Source organism: Condylura cristata, unplaced genomic scaffold, assembly GCF_000260355.1.
Source record: "Condylura cristata isolate star-nosed mole 26May11 unplaced genomic scaffold, ConCri1.0 scaffold00007, whole genome shotgun sequence".
Lineage (NCBI taxonomy): Eukaryota > Metazoa > Chordata > Mammalia > Eulipotyphla > Talpidae > Condylura > Condylura cristata.
Genome location: NW_004567108.1, coordinates 35,155,893 through 35,172,618, shown reverse-complemented (window position 1 = coordinate 35,172,618; position 16,726 = coordinate 35,155,893). Strand labels below are relative to the sequence as shown.

The following is a 16,726-nucleotide window of genomic DNA, read 5'->3' as shown; positions in this document are numbered from 1 at the left end:
GGGTAGCAAAATATGACACTTTGGTCTAAGGGTAATTTTAAGCTAAAGGCAACACAAGAAGTTATTTGCTTTCCTCTAGTGGATACCTAAAGGCAGGATATAACTCTGTCTCACCTTCCCCCTCTGACACTAGAGTTTATAAACAAACTACCAACTAGCTCTTATCTTTCATTTGTTCCCCCACATTTATTTTGCCACAATTTGCCAGAAATCTAGTCCTTTTTTTGGTAATGTCACTTCCTTATAAATTTATTATTCTTTGGTATTACATAACACCAAGTTCTAACTAACCTTTTGAGTCACTCAAGTGAGTAATTCCTACATATTTGTACATGCTTTCATTGGTTTTTCTCTTGTTAATCTGTTTTTTGTTGGTCTAATTTACACTACCCCAGTCAAAGAATTTAGGAAGGTAGAAAAACAATTAAATTATTTCCTTACTAGGAACAGTTTCTTTACCTCCCAACACCAGAAATTCCACTTAACAAGAATTTACTATATAACTATTCCAGCAAATTTGTAACAACAAAGGAAATTCATTGTAGCATTTTCCAAAATAACAAAACACTGGAAACACTACACAGATCCATCAACAGAATACTAGTTTTAAAAACTGTGATAGGTCCATGCAGACACTACCTTGCAGCCATTAAAAGGAACCATGGTTGATCTATCACCTAGATTGTTTTTAAAGACATAAATGTAACACATGTACATGTACAGTCTCTGGAAGGATAGATATATAAACACACAAATAAACGACAATATTGGCTCAAAGAGGGGAAAACTCTTTGAAAACAAACAGGTGCAATTATGTTTCATTGATTATCTTTTTATACCATGTATATTAAAAATTGTCTAAAGAGAGCTCTCCCTGGTGGCGCAATGGGTTAGAACGCAGCACTGCAAACAAGCCACAGCAGCTTCAATGTGAGTTCAATCCCCGGCCCCAGAGGTGACCCACATGGCGAGACAGAACTCTTCTGACCCGCCCGCTTGTTCCCCTCAGCAGTGTACTTCATCAGTTGGCCTGTTCTGCTCCCCACTCTGTCTCTGGTGAATCCTCATATCGCCCCTGTACCTCTGGCCTATACCCCAATTCTGAATGCATAAATAAATAAATCTTTAAAAAAATTTCTGAAGGATTGTTCTGTTTTCAAATATACTAAGTGGAGATAGAGCATAAGATGCTCTCTTAAGTTCCCAAGGAACTTAAAATCTCACAGAACAAATTCACTCATTTTATAACATTGACCAAGAATGTATTTTGTGCCTCAGTTATAGAGGAATTTATATCCTAGTAGAGATTAATGTACTGTGTCATGGTAGCCAAAGAGATTCTAGTCTAAGCAAAATAAAAATCAGATAGTGGACTTCTAACAACTTCAATTTTTACACTGTAATTTCAGTTTTACATTGAAATTTTTACATTTACAAAAGTAAGTAAAAACAAGTTCCCAAAAAAACAGATTAGAAGTGGCAAAAGAAACAGTGACAGATTTAAGTAAAAGTAATTAGAAGCAGGAATAGTAAGGGACACATTAATGATTGACAATATTACTGGAAAACAAGAGATAATAAAAATCTAAAATAAACATGAAACTAAGTTATCACACAATGTAATTCAAGCAGTTTCCAATTTGGTCCTCAGTTACACTGCAGAAATGTTTATTAAAGTCAGGTTGTAAAGATTCACATGTAGGTATGTTTCCTCGAGGAAAAAATGCTACACTTGGGTTATGCTTCATAAACTGGCCCACAAAAAGTCTATTTAACCCTATTTGAGTATGTGTATATGCATGAATCACTTTCTACAGAATAATAAGTATAACTACCTAAACATAGTTATAGCCAATTATAACTATGTTTCTAATAAGGAAAAAAATTCATAATTTCAGTTTAGATACCAAGAGTGCCTCCAAATTTATTGGCATCCTTGTCCTAGAAGTAGTCACTTCTCTTCTTCCTAAGAGGTAGGAGGGGCTACAAAAGCAAGTACAATGTCTTTGAAAACTTGGGATTTCAAAAGAAAAGTTATCTGTCCCTTATCGTTCCACCTCTTCTCTCATTCCCCTAGTCAACGAATACCAATGCCCTGGACAAAAAGAGTTGAGAGTGAGGGAGAGGGTTGACGGAAGACAGTATTCTTCCCAGCTTCTGACACAGAGGATCAGACCCTCAGCAGAACACAAGTGGAAAGGAAAAGTGGAGCCTCAAGCAAACAGTGAAAGGTAGGATAGGGGCTTGGGAAGGGTGGAAAATATGGAGAAGGAACAGAAGGGAAGGGAAGACCCAAAAGATACCCTACTTATGAAGTGAAAAATAACTAAACAATATAGTAAGATAACAAGTGATAAAATTACATAAAATGAAAAAGACACAACTAAACAAGATTAAAAACAGTAGTTACATCAGGTTCGGAACATCATAGAATTAGATTGTTATCACTATTTTAGTCCTTGTGTTAGATGATGTATTCATATCAATACATTATTTAAGAGGCAAAAAATACAGACATAAAACAAAACAAAAGGCTATGCATGAATCAATAATGACTACAAGGCATAAACCAATGCTTAAGATGATTTTAATTTTGTATAACTAAGATCCAAAGATCTTTTATGTTGTTAGGGCAAATGATATGGATCTAGTCCTTATATCCTTAAATCCTTAATTTTTATTTTTAACTCTATGTTCACCTCTTTTTAAAGGTTTGTAGCAATATTCATCCCAGTTGTGGTTAAAAAAAAAAAAAAGATTTATGAAATACTCTGGGCTCTCTGGGTGATCTGATAACTCAAGTATTATCTGGGTAAATTTTTCCATAAAGGTATCTTAAAAAATAGGTTAAAGGGCCTCCCTTTAAAGGCACAAGAGTTTAAAGCACAGCACTATGAAGCTATCACAGCCACTGCAGCACAAGTTCAATCCCCTGCCAGGAGCTGACCTACCTGGCATTAGAGCCCTCTCCTGTCTCATGGTTGCTCCACTCAGCAGTGTACTTGAGTCCATCTGCCTGTTCTGCTCCCCACTCTGTCTCTGATGAATACTCTCAGCCCCCCCCAATACCTCTGGTCTGTACCCCAGTTCTTGTATGCATATAAATCTTCAAAAAATAAAAACCGGTTAAGAAGTTATAGAGACCCTAGCTGTGGGAAAATTTTTGTGAAATATTTTACTCACAAATATTATAAATATTAAAATAAGTCATTAACTTCCCTTAGAATTAGCTAAAAACATTTATATAATCAAGATTTATACTCAAATTCTCCATTTCAAACAAGAAAACATCTTGTTGGAGATCACCTGTACTTCAACTCCACCCTCAACTCCCATATAGTGTTCAACTGTTGAATACCTACCACATTGTTGACAGACAATGTGCTAATGATACAAACATTAATAAAACAGTTTCTTTGAGTTGTACAGTGTTAGTTACAATTAGAACAAAACATACAACAGAATTATGCAAAGGTTTATTTTATAAATCATAAAAATTCCTGAATCCAAAAAAAAAAAATCCTGAATCCTTGAATCATCCTTGAAGAATCAAAGGAGTAGAATATACTGGGAAATATATTTTTAAAAAGTATTTAGGTTGATCCTTCTATATAATAAAGTTTGAGAAATTATTTTTCTAGTGCATTGGTTCTCACACACATTTAGAATCTTAAAATTCACCGAGTGCCTATGATTCTGATTCTGACAAGGAATCTGAGCTGTAGCATTTTTTTCTTAACCAAGCAATCCAAGTGTTCTACCACTCTACTCAACTTCTCACACTACTGGAGATAACATCAGAAACCAAAGGTTAAGGGCTTAGTTCCTCAACTATTCCTATTTCAGGTGCCAATCAAAAGCCCAGATTGTTACCTGGTTTTCCAATAGACTGGCTATTAAGTCAGAGGTTTCTAGAATTCCCTCCCTGAGGTAAAATTACCCCAATGTGACTCACATACTCTTTTTATTTACAAAGAATATTAAGGATGTGAATCATATGACAGATGAAGAAACATATAAACATATAGTGTGTAAGCCTTCATATAGGAGCTGCTGTCCTGGTGGATTTTGGAGCTCAGCACAGGGGCACTTGCATACATTCTAGTGCCCAACCAACTCTCCAAATGCCAACCTTCTGGATTTTCAGGAAGGCCTCACCACATAAGAAAAAGGGATTGCGTCACTGGCCACTGCTCTTGACTTCCAGTTCCTTTTTACTCTTGAAGGTCCACGGATGGGACTAAGATCCAATCTTAAAGTTAGTTTCCCTGGCAACTAACCTCCACTCTTACAATACCTAGGGGTTGTTGCCCAAACACCACTAATTAGCATTACAAAAGATACCTTTTATCACTTGGTAATTCCAAGGGTTTTAGGAGTTTTGGGTTAGGAGTGGGGGAAAGAAGATAATGTAGACATTTCTTATTTTTTAAATTTTACTTTGTATATATTTTAATTTTACTTTGTATATGTTTTATTATAAAACACAGTATCATGGGCCCTCCCTGGTGGTGCAGCGGGTTAAAGCACAGCCTGAGAAGCTAAAGCCACTTCTGCAAGAGTTCGATCCCCTCCTGCCCCGGAGGTGACCGCATAATATATTTTTACTACTATCTTGGTAAAAACTATGAAGTTCTTTGGGATCACCCACTTAGAAGAAAGCCAGAAAACTTTTTGAGGTGGTTAACATCTCACCTCAGATTTGAGCAGTAAAGGGTATACATTAGGCCTCACAAGATCTGAACCCTCTCCCACCTGCTTTTCTGACTGTTTCCTGCCCATCTTCTCTCTCACTGGTTGCTGCTCCTCCAAATGGACAACGCTGTTCCCTCTTTCAAGTCTTTCTATTTTGTTTGTCCTGCCTATAAGGCCTTCCCCCTATATATCTCCAAAGATATAATTGGCAACACAAGGCACAAGGGCAATTCTGAAAATTAAGGAAAGCTGTATTTCCACACACTTGTAATTCATTTAGGGTCCACTCTGAGAAACTGTCTTACACTGTGATATACACTGTGGCATTAGGAGCCATATTTAACAAAGTAGAAGAAGAAAAACTGGATGGAAAGAAAAACTAAACATCCGGCATATCCTTAAAAATGAAAAACAGGGCCCTCCCTGGTGGCGCAGCGGGTTAAAGCACAGCACTGAGAAGCTAAAGCCACTTCCACATGAGTTCGATTCCCGCCTGCCCCGGAGGAGACCACATGGCGCGGCAGACCTCTCCTGACCCGCCCACTGCTCCCCTCAGCAGTGTACTTCGTTGATCTGCCTGTTCTACTCCCCACTCTGTCTCTGGTGAAGCCTCTCTACACCCCTGCACCTCTGGCCTGTACCCCAGTTCTGTATGCATAAATAAATAAATCTTTAAAAAAAAAATGAAAAACAAAAACAAAACCCCTACGTTCCCACATACAAATGAATTAGATCTTTATGTTTCAAGTTGAAACACAGTATTCAAAAAATTCACAGGAAAAAAGTTATAGATTCTAATACACTATTGTCAATTTTTAAATATTTAATTTGTATTTTGATAGGTAATACAAGATTCAACATTTTAAGAATTTCCTCCAATCCCTTTCCTCTATCTTCTCTCCTACCAGACAACCAATGTGTCTTCTATATATATTCAATGTTACATGAAGGTAGGTGTGCAGAATAGTACTATGGGTTATATATACGAGCACAAATTTAAAGTTTAAAAATATATATGAAATGATAAAGACTAAATTCAGAATAATGCTTATAGGCAAAGGGAGAGGAACAGACCCAGAAAGGGATATTATGCTTGTAAGCTTATTTCAACTGTGCTTGTCATACTTATTTCAGGTTTATGAAGCCTTCTCTAGATTTTTTTTTTCTAAAATGAAAAATATTTTTCTAGAATGAAACATGAAATAATTTCCTTTTTTAATAAAGAAACAGATGAAAAAGATCAATTTTGAGAAGCTAATTAGTTTGGTGACAAATGGAAGTTCAAAACCAGAGGATACTAAAATATAAACACTTAATACTTTAAATGTAAAACTGAGACTGGGAATTTACATAAAATGATCTTTTGTGTTCTTAAGAATATTCAGATACATCAATTTATACTGCATAGAATGTAATTTTTTAAAAGGAGTGGACCCCAGAATTTCTAATTTTGGATTCCTTGTATTATCACCTACTGCCCAATATTAAATTTCAACTTAACCTATATCTCTACTACTTTTCTTAGGTTTTAAAAAACAACTTAGAATAAGTGTACCTACTTATGTAAGCAACTGAATTACAGGCAGTTACATACACCTACACCCTCTATTAAATTATAATCAGGCAGTCTGATTAATTCTAACTATGAAACCTTTTGATTAAAGTTTAATAATCAGTTCATTGATATAGAACATTTTTGTTTTATTGTTGCTCTTTTGAGATTTAGCTAGAGTATTTCATCAAACTTTCTCCACTTCAGTCTTTCCATTTCAATTATAAACCAACCTTCTATTTCCAGAGCTTGAGCTATTCCCTCCATATAACTTAAGTATTTTCTAGTTTCTTTCATTCTTTAACTCAATTGAAAAAATATGCATTAAATGTCTGTTTTGTGAAAAGCACTATATTATATATAATTTCTCTGGTACCAAAAAGACGAGCACTGTTTGGTTTAAGAAAAATTTCAAATATTTGGATATAATACAGAGTCTTTACAATTTAACAGCCTAGACTTGGAGATCAAAGCACTCTATTGTACTAGTTACCTGAGTTGAAACACACCAGTAGATTTACAGGTCTTCAAAAGTTTCAGAGTACAGATGTATTTCAGGCAATTGATGCCATATTAAAAGCATGCCACTTAGTACTGTTCAGAAACTGTAAGTTACTTAGTAAAAAAATAGATGCCAACTTATTCCAAAAACTTTTATAGACAAATAAAAACCCTGAGTTAACAGTATACATACAGATATAGGGGCCTCTCCGGTGTTGCAGAGGTTAAGTCTCAGTGTTATCAAGGTATCCCCAGCCACTGTGACCTGAGTTCGATCCCTGACCAGAGACCTAACCCACATGGCACAGCAGCCCCTCTCCTATCTCACCCATTGCTTCCCTCAGCATTGTATTTCAGTCAATCTGCCTGTTCTGTTCCCCCTATCTCTGGTGAATCCTCTCCTACACTCTCCCCCCCTTCTACTGGCCTGTCCCCCAACTCTTAGATGCATAAATAATTTTTTAAAAAGAGTATACAAATACTTAAGGCTACTTAAGGTAAGAACAGGTGAAAGGATCTCAATGACAATAACAAAGATAGAATTTGGTTAAAACAAACATTAAGGAAAGTTTGGAAATAACTATAATTTAGCATTATAACTGCAGGAAGAGTCTTCTGGGCTTGGCACATTCTATTAATTACAAAGACACAACATTAAAATGTTAAAAACACAAAGGTCATGGATATAAACAAAGACTTCTTTGTTGTTTTGGGGCTTGAAAGCAGGGCATCATACAGCCTCAGCAGTTTATAGAAATCAACAGCCATTATGAAGTTCTAGAAATTACTCAAAAAAACAAGCTTCATGTTCTTCCCTTCTCCCTCTAGTTAATTAGTGAACAACACAACTAAAAAGCAAGCTTCTGTCACCATTAAAAACAAAGTAAGTTTCGGGCCCTCCCTGGTGGCGCAGCGGGTTAAAGCACAGCACTGAGAATCTAAAGCCTTTTCCGCATGAGTTCGATTCCCGCCTGCCCCGGAGGTGACCACATGGCGTGGCAGACCTCTCCTGGCCCGCCCGCTGCTCCCCACTCTGTCTCTGGTGAATCCTCTCGCCGCCCCTGAGCCTCTGGCCTGTACCCCAGTTCTGTATGCACAAATAAATAAATCTTTAAAAAAAAACAAAGTAAGTTTCAGTATCTCTTCTGGGGATCAGTAAACACTCATCTTTATGTTCTCTATCCACACTGTTTATACCTTTCTAGAATGATGATGATTACGATGACAACAATTAATACACATTGAATATTTACTACATATCAGACATTTGGGTTAAGTGCTTCATATCTTTTCTAGCTCTCCTAACAAAACAAGAGATTACCATTAACCTATTTTTTAGCTAAGAAAATTGGGAATTTTAAAGGTTAACTTGCGCATGGTCACATATGTAGTATGTAGTAAATGGAGCTTGAGAGTCCATCTATTAAACTGTTAAGAACAAGTCACTATAATAACTACTACTATGATATTATAATTAATTAGTTGTATGCATATATATATAAAAAATCTTGGTTAAAGATTTTTAAAAATCTTTTATTGCTTATTGGTCAAAAAAATTTACAAAGTAAGGTTTCATTAATTTATTTACTCACTGGAAAATTTCTGTTATGTACTAACACAATATCAGGTGATTCAAAGATATCGACTATGAGGCTAATAATACATGACCTTTGGATAAATCACATATATGTTGTTATTAAAATATCAATTCTATTTGAGCACATAACACAGCATCTTTTATAAATGTTCTTCTATAAATGGAAATGGAATACTGGGAGCAAATCACATATCTAAACACTTACATTTTATGAGTTCTAGACTACTTTTCACAAAAAATTCCAACATTGCTTACAACAGATTTCTAAAGAATCCTACCAAACAAAAAAAAATGCAGTGAAATACCATCTATACACACAAAAAAGGACAAAAGACCTTTCATTCAACTCGCAGAATACAAACTTACAGGTTGCTTTGGGAAAACCATATATTTATGACTAGAAAATGAGAGGCCTTTGCTTTTTCCCTTTCCAGCAAGACAAAAGTTCACCTGACAACCTAACACTGCCTTTGACCATTATTTCAGAGAAATAGGTATAATGCAGAAATTCTAAACTATGTTAGCTAAATCTCAGTGTAAAACATTACCATTTTGACTGAACTTACTTTAATTCAAATCAAAGAGGTATTATGTAGAAGAGAAAATAAGATCAAGCTACTAAAAGATTACAGGAATAATTTACAAGACTATGTCTTTAACCTCTCCCAGATATTGCTCACTGTACTTTTATACATCATTATTTTAAATACTGGAAATGCATAATGAATCACTAAAACTAAAGGTGGGAAACTTTATTTCTATGTTTATGTAAGTATGCCATTAATGTTTGCAATGTTATGTCATATAATTAGTACATACATCAATACAACATATATAATATATATGAACACTGCATTCAACTAATAACATGGATATTTTACTTACCTTTTATATTGTTTTTAATGTCTACTATGCCTACTATGTAAGTCATACATAGTTGTATACCAGAGATACAGGGATAAACAAATGTGGTAAGATACCTTAGTTTGGGAAAGGTGCTTGCTTTACCAAAAAAAAAAGAAAAAAGAAAAGAAAAAAAATCAATACAATTTCCCCACAGATTCATGATGTAAAATTCTATAATCAAGGCTTGTAGATTTGTAATTATGGTATGTCAGCTACATTTAAACAAGAGTGTTAAAAGATTGTTAAAGTTAAACTAACACAATTGCAGTGTGAATTGTCCTAGTCTCATTCTAATCTACTGGTGTCACTTTCATTTAATCAGAGGAAAACTATGGGCCAATGTCAGTGCTATTTCCAATGTCCTACCATTCTTTGTTCACATTGGATTTTAAGCCATTACCAATCTGAAAGATATATTTAAGAAAGTATTTTTAATCAATTAACTTACTCACCAGTAGGCTAGTTTAGCAGACTTTATTAAAAGTAAGTTGGCTTTAAAGTTAAATAACTTTTCAGGTTAAATGGATGAAAACATTTTGTTCTTGTAAAAGAATTTCTTGAACTTATCAAAATCGAGTTTAAATAACCATGCAAGTCCTACTTAGAAATTTCTAATGTACATATATCATTTAGTTGAAATATCATGTCAACGTTGAAAAAAACCAACCCTTGATTTCCTTCTACTTCAGTGAAAATTTGTTTAAATTACTGACAATTTAAATTAATAGAGAAAACAAGTTACTTTGCAAGGATTCATATTTACAGGAAACATAAAAGTTTTAAGTTAAGTACAACATTCAAACTGCAGTTGTATGATCTGCAAATTATCTCCAAATAAATCACAGCACAAACAAAACAATGCTATGTTAGCTTGTTCTTGTTTATTTGGTACTGTCCCAGTTTGAGTATGAAGGTTCAGCATCCTAGGAAACCAATCAACCCCAAGTGAACTGGGACAACTGATAGATACACCTAGATATCAAAATGAATAAAATAAAATAAAGATACAAAATAAATAAAAAGGATTTATAATTTTGCACTGGAGGAAAAGTCAAGTAATGTTTGGTAATTCTCTCATACAGTTGCCACATTAGCTGGGACCCAGTTATAGATATCAGTTGGTCTGGCAATCTGCCTTATATAGATCCAAGTCTTTAAAAAAGGACCGACAGACCCACACTACCAAGTAATGACCACTATAAACAAAGGCTATTGCTCTAAGAAATTTAGTATCATAATCCATACAGTGCACAATTCTCTTGAGTTTCACAGACAGAAGCAGTCCTGGAAAACAATCCTGTAGCTAGAAAGGGAATAGTTAAGAAATCTAAGGAGTCAGAGGCTTACTACCAAGGCAGTCTGTTTGCTGTCCAACAAGTCATTCCTAGTAACTACACTCCTCCCTTGTCTCCAAGATTCTAATCTCTTGAAATGCATAGCTAAATCAGACCAAGTGCCTTGTTACCTTGTAAGGTAACAAAGTTTCTTTAGGACTAGGGGCCTGGGAGGCTTCTGCCAATTTTTCTAGGGCATAAAGTAATGCCTTTGAATTTTGATTCTACTTTCTGTAACGACTATCATCCAGTAGACAGCCTTCACCATTTTGCCAACATGGTGGCACTCTTGTTCACTGTTTGATGATGCAAATACCACCATTTATTGTTATTTTCTAGTCCCATAACACTTGATATGTCTGTCAAGATTTCTTCCTAAAGCCTACTATAGGGAACTTTTGGATCACCTGAGTATCCTATCAGCTTTATTAAACACTAAACTCTAAGTATCCTCCCCCTCCCCCTATAATAGTCTACCTAAATTGAACTGTAGGACCTAATAACTGGACTATATTTCTAGTAGTGCTTGATTCCTAGAGAGAAAACTGAAGGAACTGTGGGCATGAATGATGACTTTAAATCTCTTCCAAATAAAAGTTGTGACTTCTGAAAAGAAATGAGCATCTGACTAGAAAAAAGGTATTGAAAACAGAAACTAATTTTTAGCCCAATGCTTTAGACCAATTCTCATGAACAGAATTAGTTATAAAACCAAAATATGCCCAAACCATGAAATTAATCAAGAAGGCGTTGAAATTAAATTTGGAGGACAAAATGCATTTTTATACCTTTTAATGATGAAAAATTTAAAGCATATATAGAGACTATAATGAAGTCCCATGATCATTCAGTATCAACAATTATGCTACTGTATCTGCAATATCTATTTCTTCCTTTGCTGAGGTAAAAATGAAGATTTAAAAAAATAGGATATTTAGGCAGAAGATGGAAAGTCATAGTAAATAATTTCAGTAGAAAATAGCTTATTCTCCCCTTTAGATTGTTCTTTCTTTTGGTGGTAATAATAATAATAAAGAAAGGAAAGGTGGGCAAAGGGGCAAAGGTGAAGAAGCCAGTTGGTCAGAATCAGACATTTCTACTGCAAAATAACCTACTTCTTCATAAAGCTGTTTATCTTTTCTCAAAGAATGCCTTATCAAAGTTTGATCTTGTGTATGAACAATAATGTTGTAATATGCACTGGAGTATGTAACAAATAAAAAATTATGACTTCATGATTGCTATTTAAACAGCATTCCTATCCTCTGCAGAAAAAAAAGGGACAATATTTATGAATACATATGAGTAGTTAATAAGGCAAAATATAAGCAATAAACAGCTTAAAATAAAAATTATTTTTAAAAATCATCTCATTTTAGTATATTAAGGGGAAGTGCTACACCAAAATGTCAACAGAAAAGTAATGAGAAAAATGTAAGTATTTCCACTAATTTGCAATTTTGAATTGTAGTAAATTATAAAGGGGTTTCACAAAATTGATGAAATTAGGGTATAAAAATTAAAATCTGATAATGCTCTATTATTGGAAATAAACTTAGAACAAAACTTTACTTTTTCCAAGTATTATTTCCCATAACTACTTTGGAATTTTTGAATGCCTATAAACTTAGCTTATTAACTATCTAAATGAGTGTTTAGTATACATATTATAAGCATATAACTACTTGACCTGAGTAATGTTATAAACTAATATAAATCATAAGAATGACAACGACAAGGTTATACAGATAATTAATGGGAAAAACTACCATGGTAAGTCATTTTTCATAACTTACAGTCTAAAGTACTATTACATCCTGATACTTCTGCCAAGTAGATTTACTAAAAGTCATTTTAGTAAACCAAAGTCTAGCAAAAGTGAAAATATAACTGTGAAAAGCAATGATGCAGACTATTTATATTTTCAATTATACATCTCAATTTCCCTCCTATGCCAGACATTTTAAAAACACTCCTGGGGGGCCGTGGGGGTGGGGAGGATGTTGTAGCTTAAAACAGAAAGTTACAGAACAGGAATCTTGGTTATTTTCCTTGATCTCCTTGCTTTCCATGCCAATAAGACAAATTTAGTTTATCTAGTTTTATTGAGCTTCATTTTCTTATCTGCAAGATGGAAATATAATATTTAACATTTACTAGCCATTCACTATTGATGACACACTGTCTTAAACTTAGCACAGTCACAGCAAGCAAGTCCTGAAACAACTCCATAAGATGGGTATTTAGTCCACTTTACAAATGAGTAAACTGAGGCACTTTGCAATTTAATATATTCAACACATAACAAATGGCAGTCAAGATTTGAACCCAAGCAGTACCACTTCAGAAGACACTGTGCATTCTAACATTGGCTCATCTTATCTCCTTGCTACTGTATTACAATTGCATCACGGTTATTTTCGCAGTGTGTAATGTAAGATTCGGAAACACTATGTTTAAAAGCGAATTTACTCTCCCCTTTGCTTTGTGCTTTCCCATGGTGGAAATAGTAAAGGAAAGAAAGAGGAAGAAGGCAGCAGGCTGAAACCAGACATCTGCAAGGAACAAACAACAACAAAAACCCTGCTACTTCATAAAGCTGTTTCTCTTTTCTCGTGGAATAATGCCTCATCGGACAGTTTAATCTTCTTGTGTCTGAGCAATAAAGTTCTAATGCGCACTGGAGTCAGGAATTATGAGCAATTACAGGATAGCTATTTAAACTGCATCCCCGGATCTGGGAAAGTTGGCTGGCGAGTTAGGCCACAGAAGTTTGATGAGTGTGCTGGAAGTTCACGCCCCACTTCTTAGGGCTGCGAGTCCAGCCTGCCATGTTAGCTGACAAGTCTTCAACAAGGACTCGTTTTGGATCAAGGCCCCCTCCGGACGTCTGCCCTAAACTTCAGAACCGGCGTGCGCGTCCGACCGAGGGCAGGGAGTGGGCTGATACCGACCCCTGGCAGCCAGGCTGGGCAGGGAGAGCCGGCGCGCGCACACAGGGGTACGACCCGAGCCTGGCCCGTCCTCATCCGGGCCGCAGCCCCTCCAGCTCCCGGACCGCCGACGCCCGAGAGACAGGGCCCCGGCCGGTTCCCGCTGCTTCAGGGTCGGTTTATGAGCCGAGAGGCCGGGGCAAAGCGCCCACCCGCCGGCTCCGAATCCGCTCGCCCCGCTCGGTCCCGGCCAGATTCCCGCCCGCCAGGGAACCCGAACGAGGCCTGGAGTTCCGCGCCCGCCTCGGGCCTGCGCCCGCCCGGCCTCTCCGGCCGCCGAGAGGCGAGGGCCAGGCGGCGCTCGCGGCTGCGCCGTTCGCAGCTCCTTACCGCTTCACCACGCCGGTTTTGATCTTGATCTGTCTCACGCGGGGATCGGCCATGGTCCCTCGAGCGCCGCGGGAAGGAGGGGCGGAGAGCTGAGTAACCCAGGAGTGAGACGGCACAGTGGAGGCGGTTTTGTCCGCGTAGCCGCCGCGCCCCGCGCGCATGCGCACACCCCGGCGCGGCTCCGGCACCCGAGCCACACCCGGGCGGGCGGGGGCCGGGAGCCGGGATCCCGGGCGGGAGGCGGGCTACTCCTGCTGTGGTTGCCCCTAGTCAGCATCCAATCTCCCCCTTCGCGGAGCCAGGCTTCGTGTCTCCCCAACAGACTTCCTTTTAGTTTGGTCTTACTCTTCCTGGTCTCCATGGCCTGGGCTTTGGGGAAACTTAAGGTTCTACCTGGATAGGTTGGTTTGTTCCTGTCATTGCTTTGCGAGTTTATCAACCGAATGTATGGAGTGACCTAAAATTTTTATTAAGGATATTTTCGATGTTATTATCTGGTATCAAATGGGGATGTTTAATGAAATTAACTAAAATCATGCACTCAGTTAAAAAAAAAAAAAACCCTAGCCCTCTATTTAGACTTCTGCAAAAAAAAAAAAAAAAAAATATATATATATATATAGATGGATAGATAACTTTTTTTTCATAAAGGAAATCTGTAGAAGTTACTCAAATGATCATCACCTCTATGTATCTTAGTCACCTTACAAAAAGTTGGGCTTCGTGGTAAAGACATTCAGGGTTTCAAATCTTGAATAGCTAGATGACATTAAGCACAAATGCTAGTTAACCTAACTCATTAACCTGTATCCTTGTATGCAAAATAGAAATCATACTGTCCACTTTACAGAGTACATATACAGACTAAAGCTCAATGCCTGATACACAGTGGCTAACTTTTAACTATTTTATATTGTCAAGAAAGTGTCCTATGTAAAATGGGTTGCACTTCCAGGGAGCTCTAGTAGCCTCTGCCTGATGGAGTCCCGCAAGGAACACAGAGGAGAATCCCATTGATTTCTTATTTCTTGATACCATGCTTCAAAGACTCATCTACCTGACTATATCCTTTCCTACAATTGCTTTCCTTCTGTCTTTCATGGCTCGCTCTGGATACCCTTCTACCCTGCCAGTCCCAGACCCTTTGTTTAATTCCAGTATCAAAATACACAACCTTGAGATAGTCTAACATGACTGATCAGTGCCCTTTGATGCTTTGGGATCGGCAATATTAATTTTTTTTGGTATATTTTTTAAAAACCTTTGTTTTTATTTTTTAAAGATTTACTTATATATTTATTTATACATACATACATACATACACACATACATACACACAGAGACACACATACAGACATACACACATACAGACATACAGAACTGGGGTATAGACCAGAGGTGCAGGGGTGCTGAGAAGCTTCACCAAAGACAGAGCAGGCGGCAAAACAGGCAGACTGACCGAAGTTCACTGCTGAGGGGAGCAGTGAGAGGGTCAGGAGAGGTCTGCTGGGCCATGTGGATCACCCACCCCCACTAGCCGGGATCGAACTCTCACTGAAATGGCTGCGCTAGCTTGCAGTGCTGCATCCTAAAGTGTTGCACCACCAGGTAGGGCCCAATCTTTGTTCTTAAACAATAATTCATCAGAGTCTATTTCACCTCCTATTTGTATTATAAGCATCTTCAGAGGCAAAATCTTGTCTTCCATAAATCTCCCAGTGTCCACACAATGAATGCTAAATTCAATGAATATTATTGTCATCTGATTGGTTGGCACAATGAAATACAACTTCAAGTAGCACAGTTAGGAAATAATGGGGAAAAGTAAAAACAAACAGATTCACCAAAGCAAAATACAATAATTAAAAATCCAATATATCCTGAATGTAAAGCTACTGGGCAGCACCATAAAGCTAAGAAATAACAGCAGCTAAAGCCATACACACACACATACACACACACACACATGCCTACACACACACACACACACAGATGTGCTCCGGTTGTACCTTCTGTGTGTGCGCGCCGGCTCTCCCTGCTCAACCTAGCTGCTAGGGAGTCAGTATCAGTTCCTTCCCTGCCCTCGGTTGGGCGTACACACCAGTTCTGAAGTTTAGAGCAGGACTCGCAATTTTTTTTAAAAAGATTTATTTATTTATGCATACAGAACTGGGGTATAGGCCAGAGGCACAGGGGCGGTGAGAGTCTTCACCAGAGACAGAGTGGGGAGCAGAACAGGCAGATCAACGAAGCACACTGCTGAGGGAAGCAGTGGGCAGTCAGGAGAGGTCTGCCATGCCATGTGGTCAACTCCCTGGGTGGGGATCGAACTCATGCTGAAGTGGCTTTAGCCTCTTAGTGTTGTGCTTTAACCCTCTGTGCCACCAGGGAGGGCCAGGACTCACAGTTTTAAGAATCTGTGTGTGTGTGTATATAGGACCACTGCTCCACTATATCTATACACACTATATATACACTATATATATATAATGTAACAGTGTGCACACACACACACACATATATATACACTATATATACACATACTATATGCATAGTGCAGCAGTGGTCCTTACATAGAAACACACATATCTGTGTGTGTGAGTGTATACTATATGTATATATATATATAGTGTAGCAGTGGACCTTACTACTGTCAAGGTCTTCCTTCATCAGGGAATAAAAGTCATGTAACCCATCATATTTTCCTTTTTAGCCTTCATTTGAAGAACCTCAGAATTCAGTTTTGATCTGATTAGCAAGTGTTTCCCTCAGTCTAGGTTTTCTGATGTAAACATCTACTGTCTTCCCCACCCCTACT

At 37.4% G+C, this 16,726-nt stretch overlaps 1 protein-coding gene across 1 annotated transcript in view; it reads right to left on the bottom strand.

The window, feature by feature from the left end:
* The window catches only part of TBCA (tubulin folding cofactor A), a 56,300-nt gene extending 42,228 nt beyond the window's left edge, over positions 1-14,072 (bottom strand). The window contains exon 1 of the mRNA XM_004678187.2: positions 13,909-14,072. Coding sequence (XP_004678244.2) covers positions 13,909-14,069 — 161 coding nt within the window. The 5' untranslated portion in view covers positions 14,070-14,072. The remainder of the gene's footprint in view (positions 1-13,908) is intronic.
* Between the last annotated feature and the right edge of the window lie 2,654 nt (positions 14,073-16,726).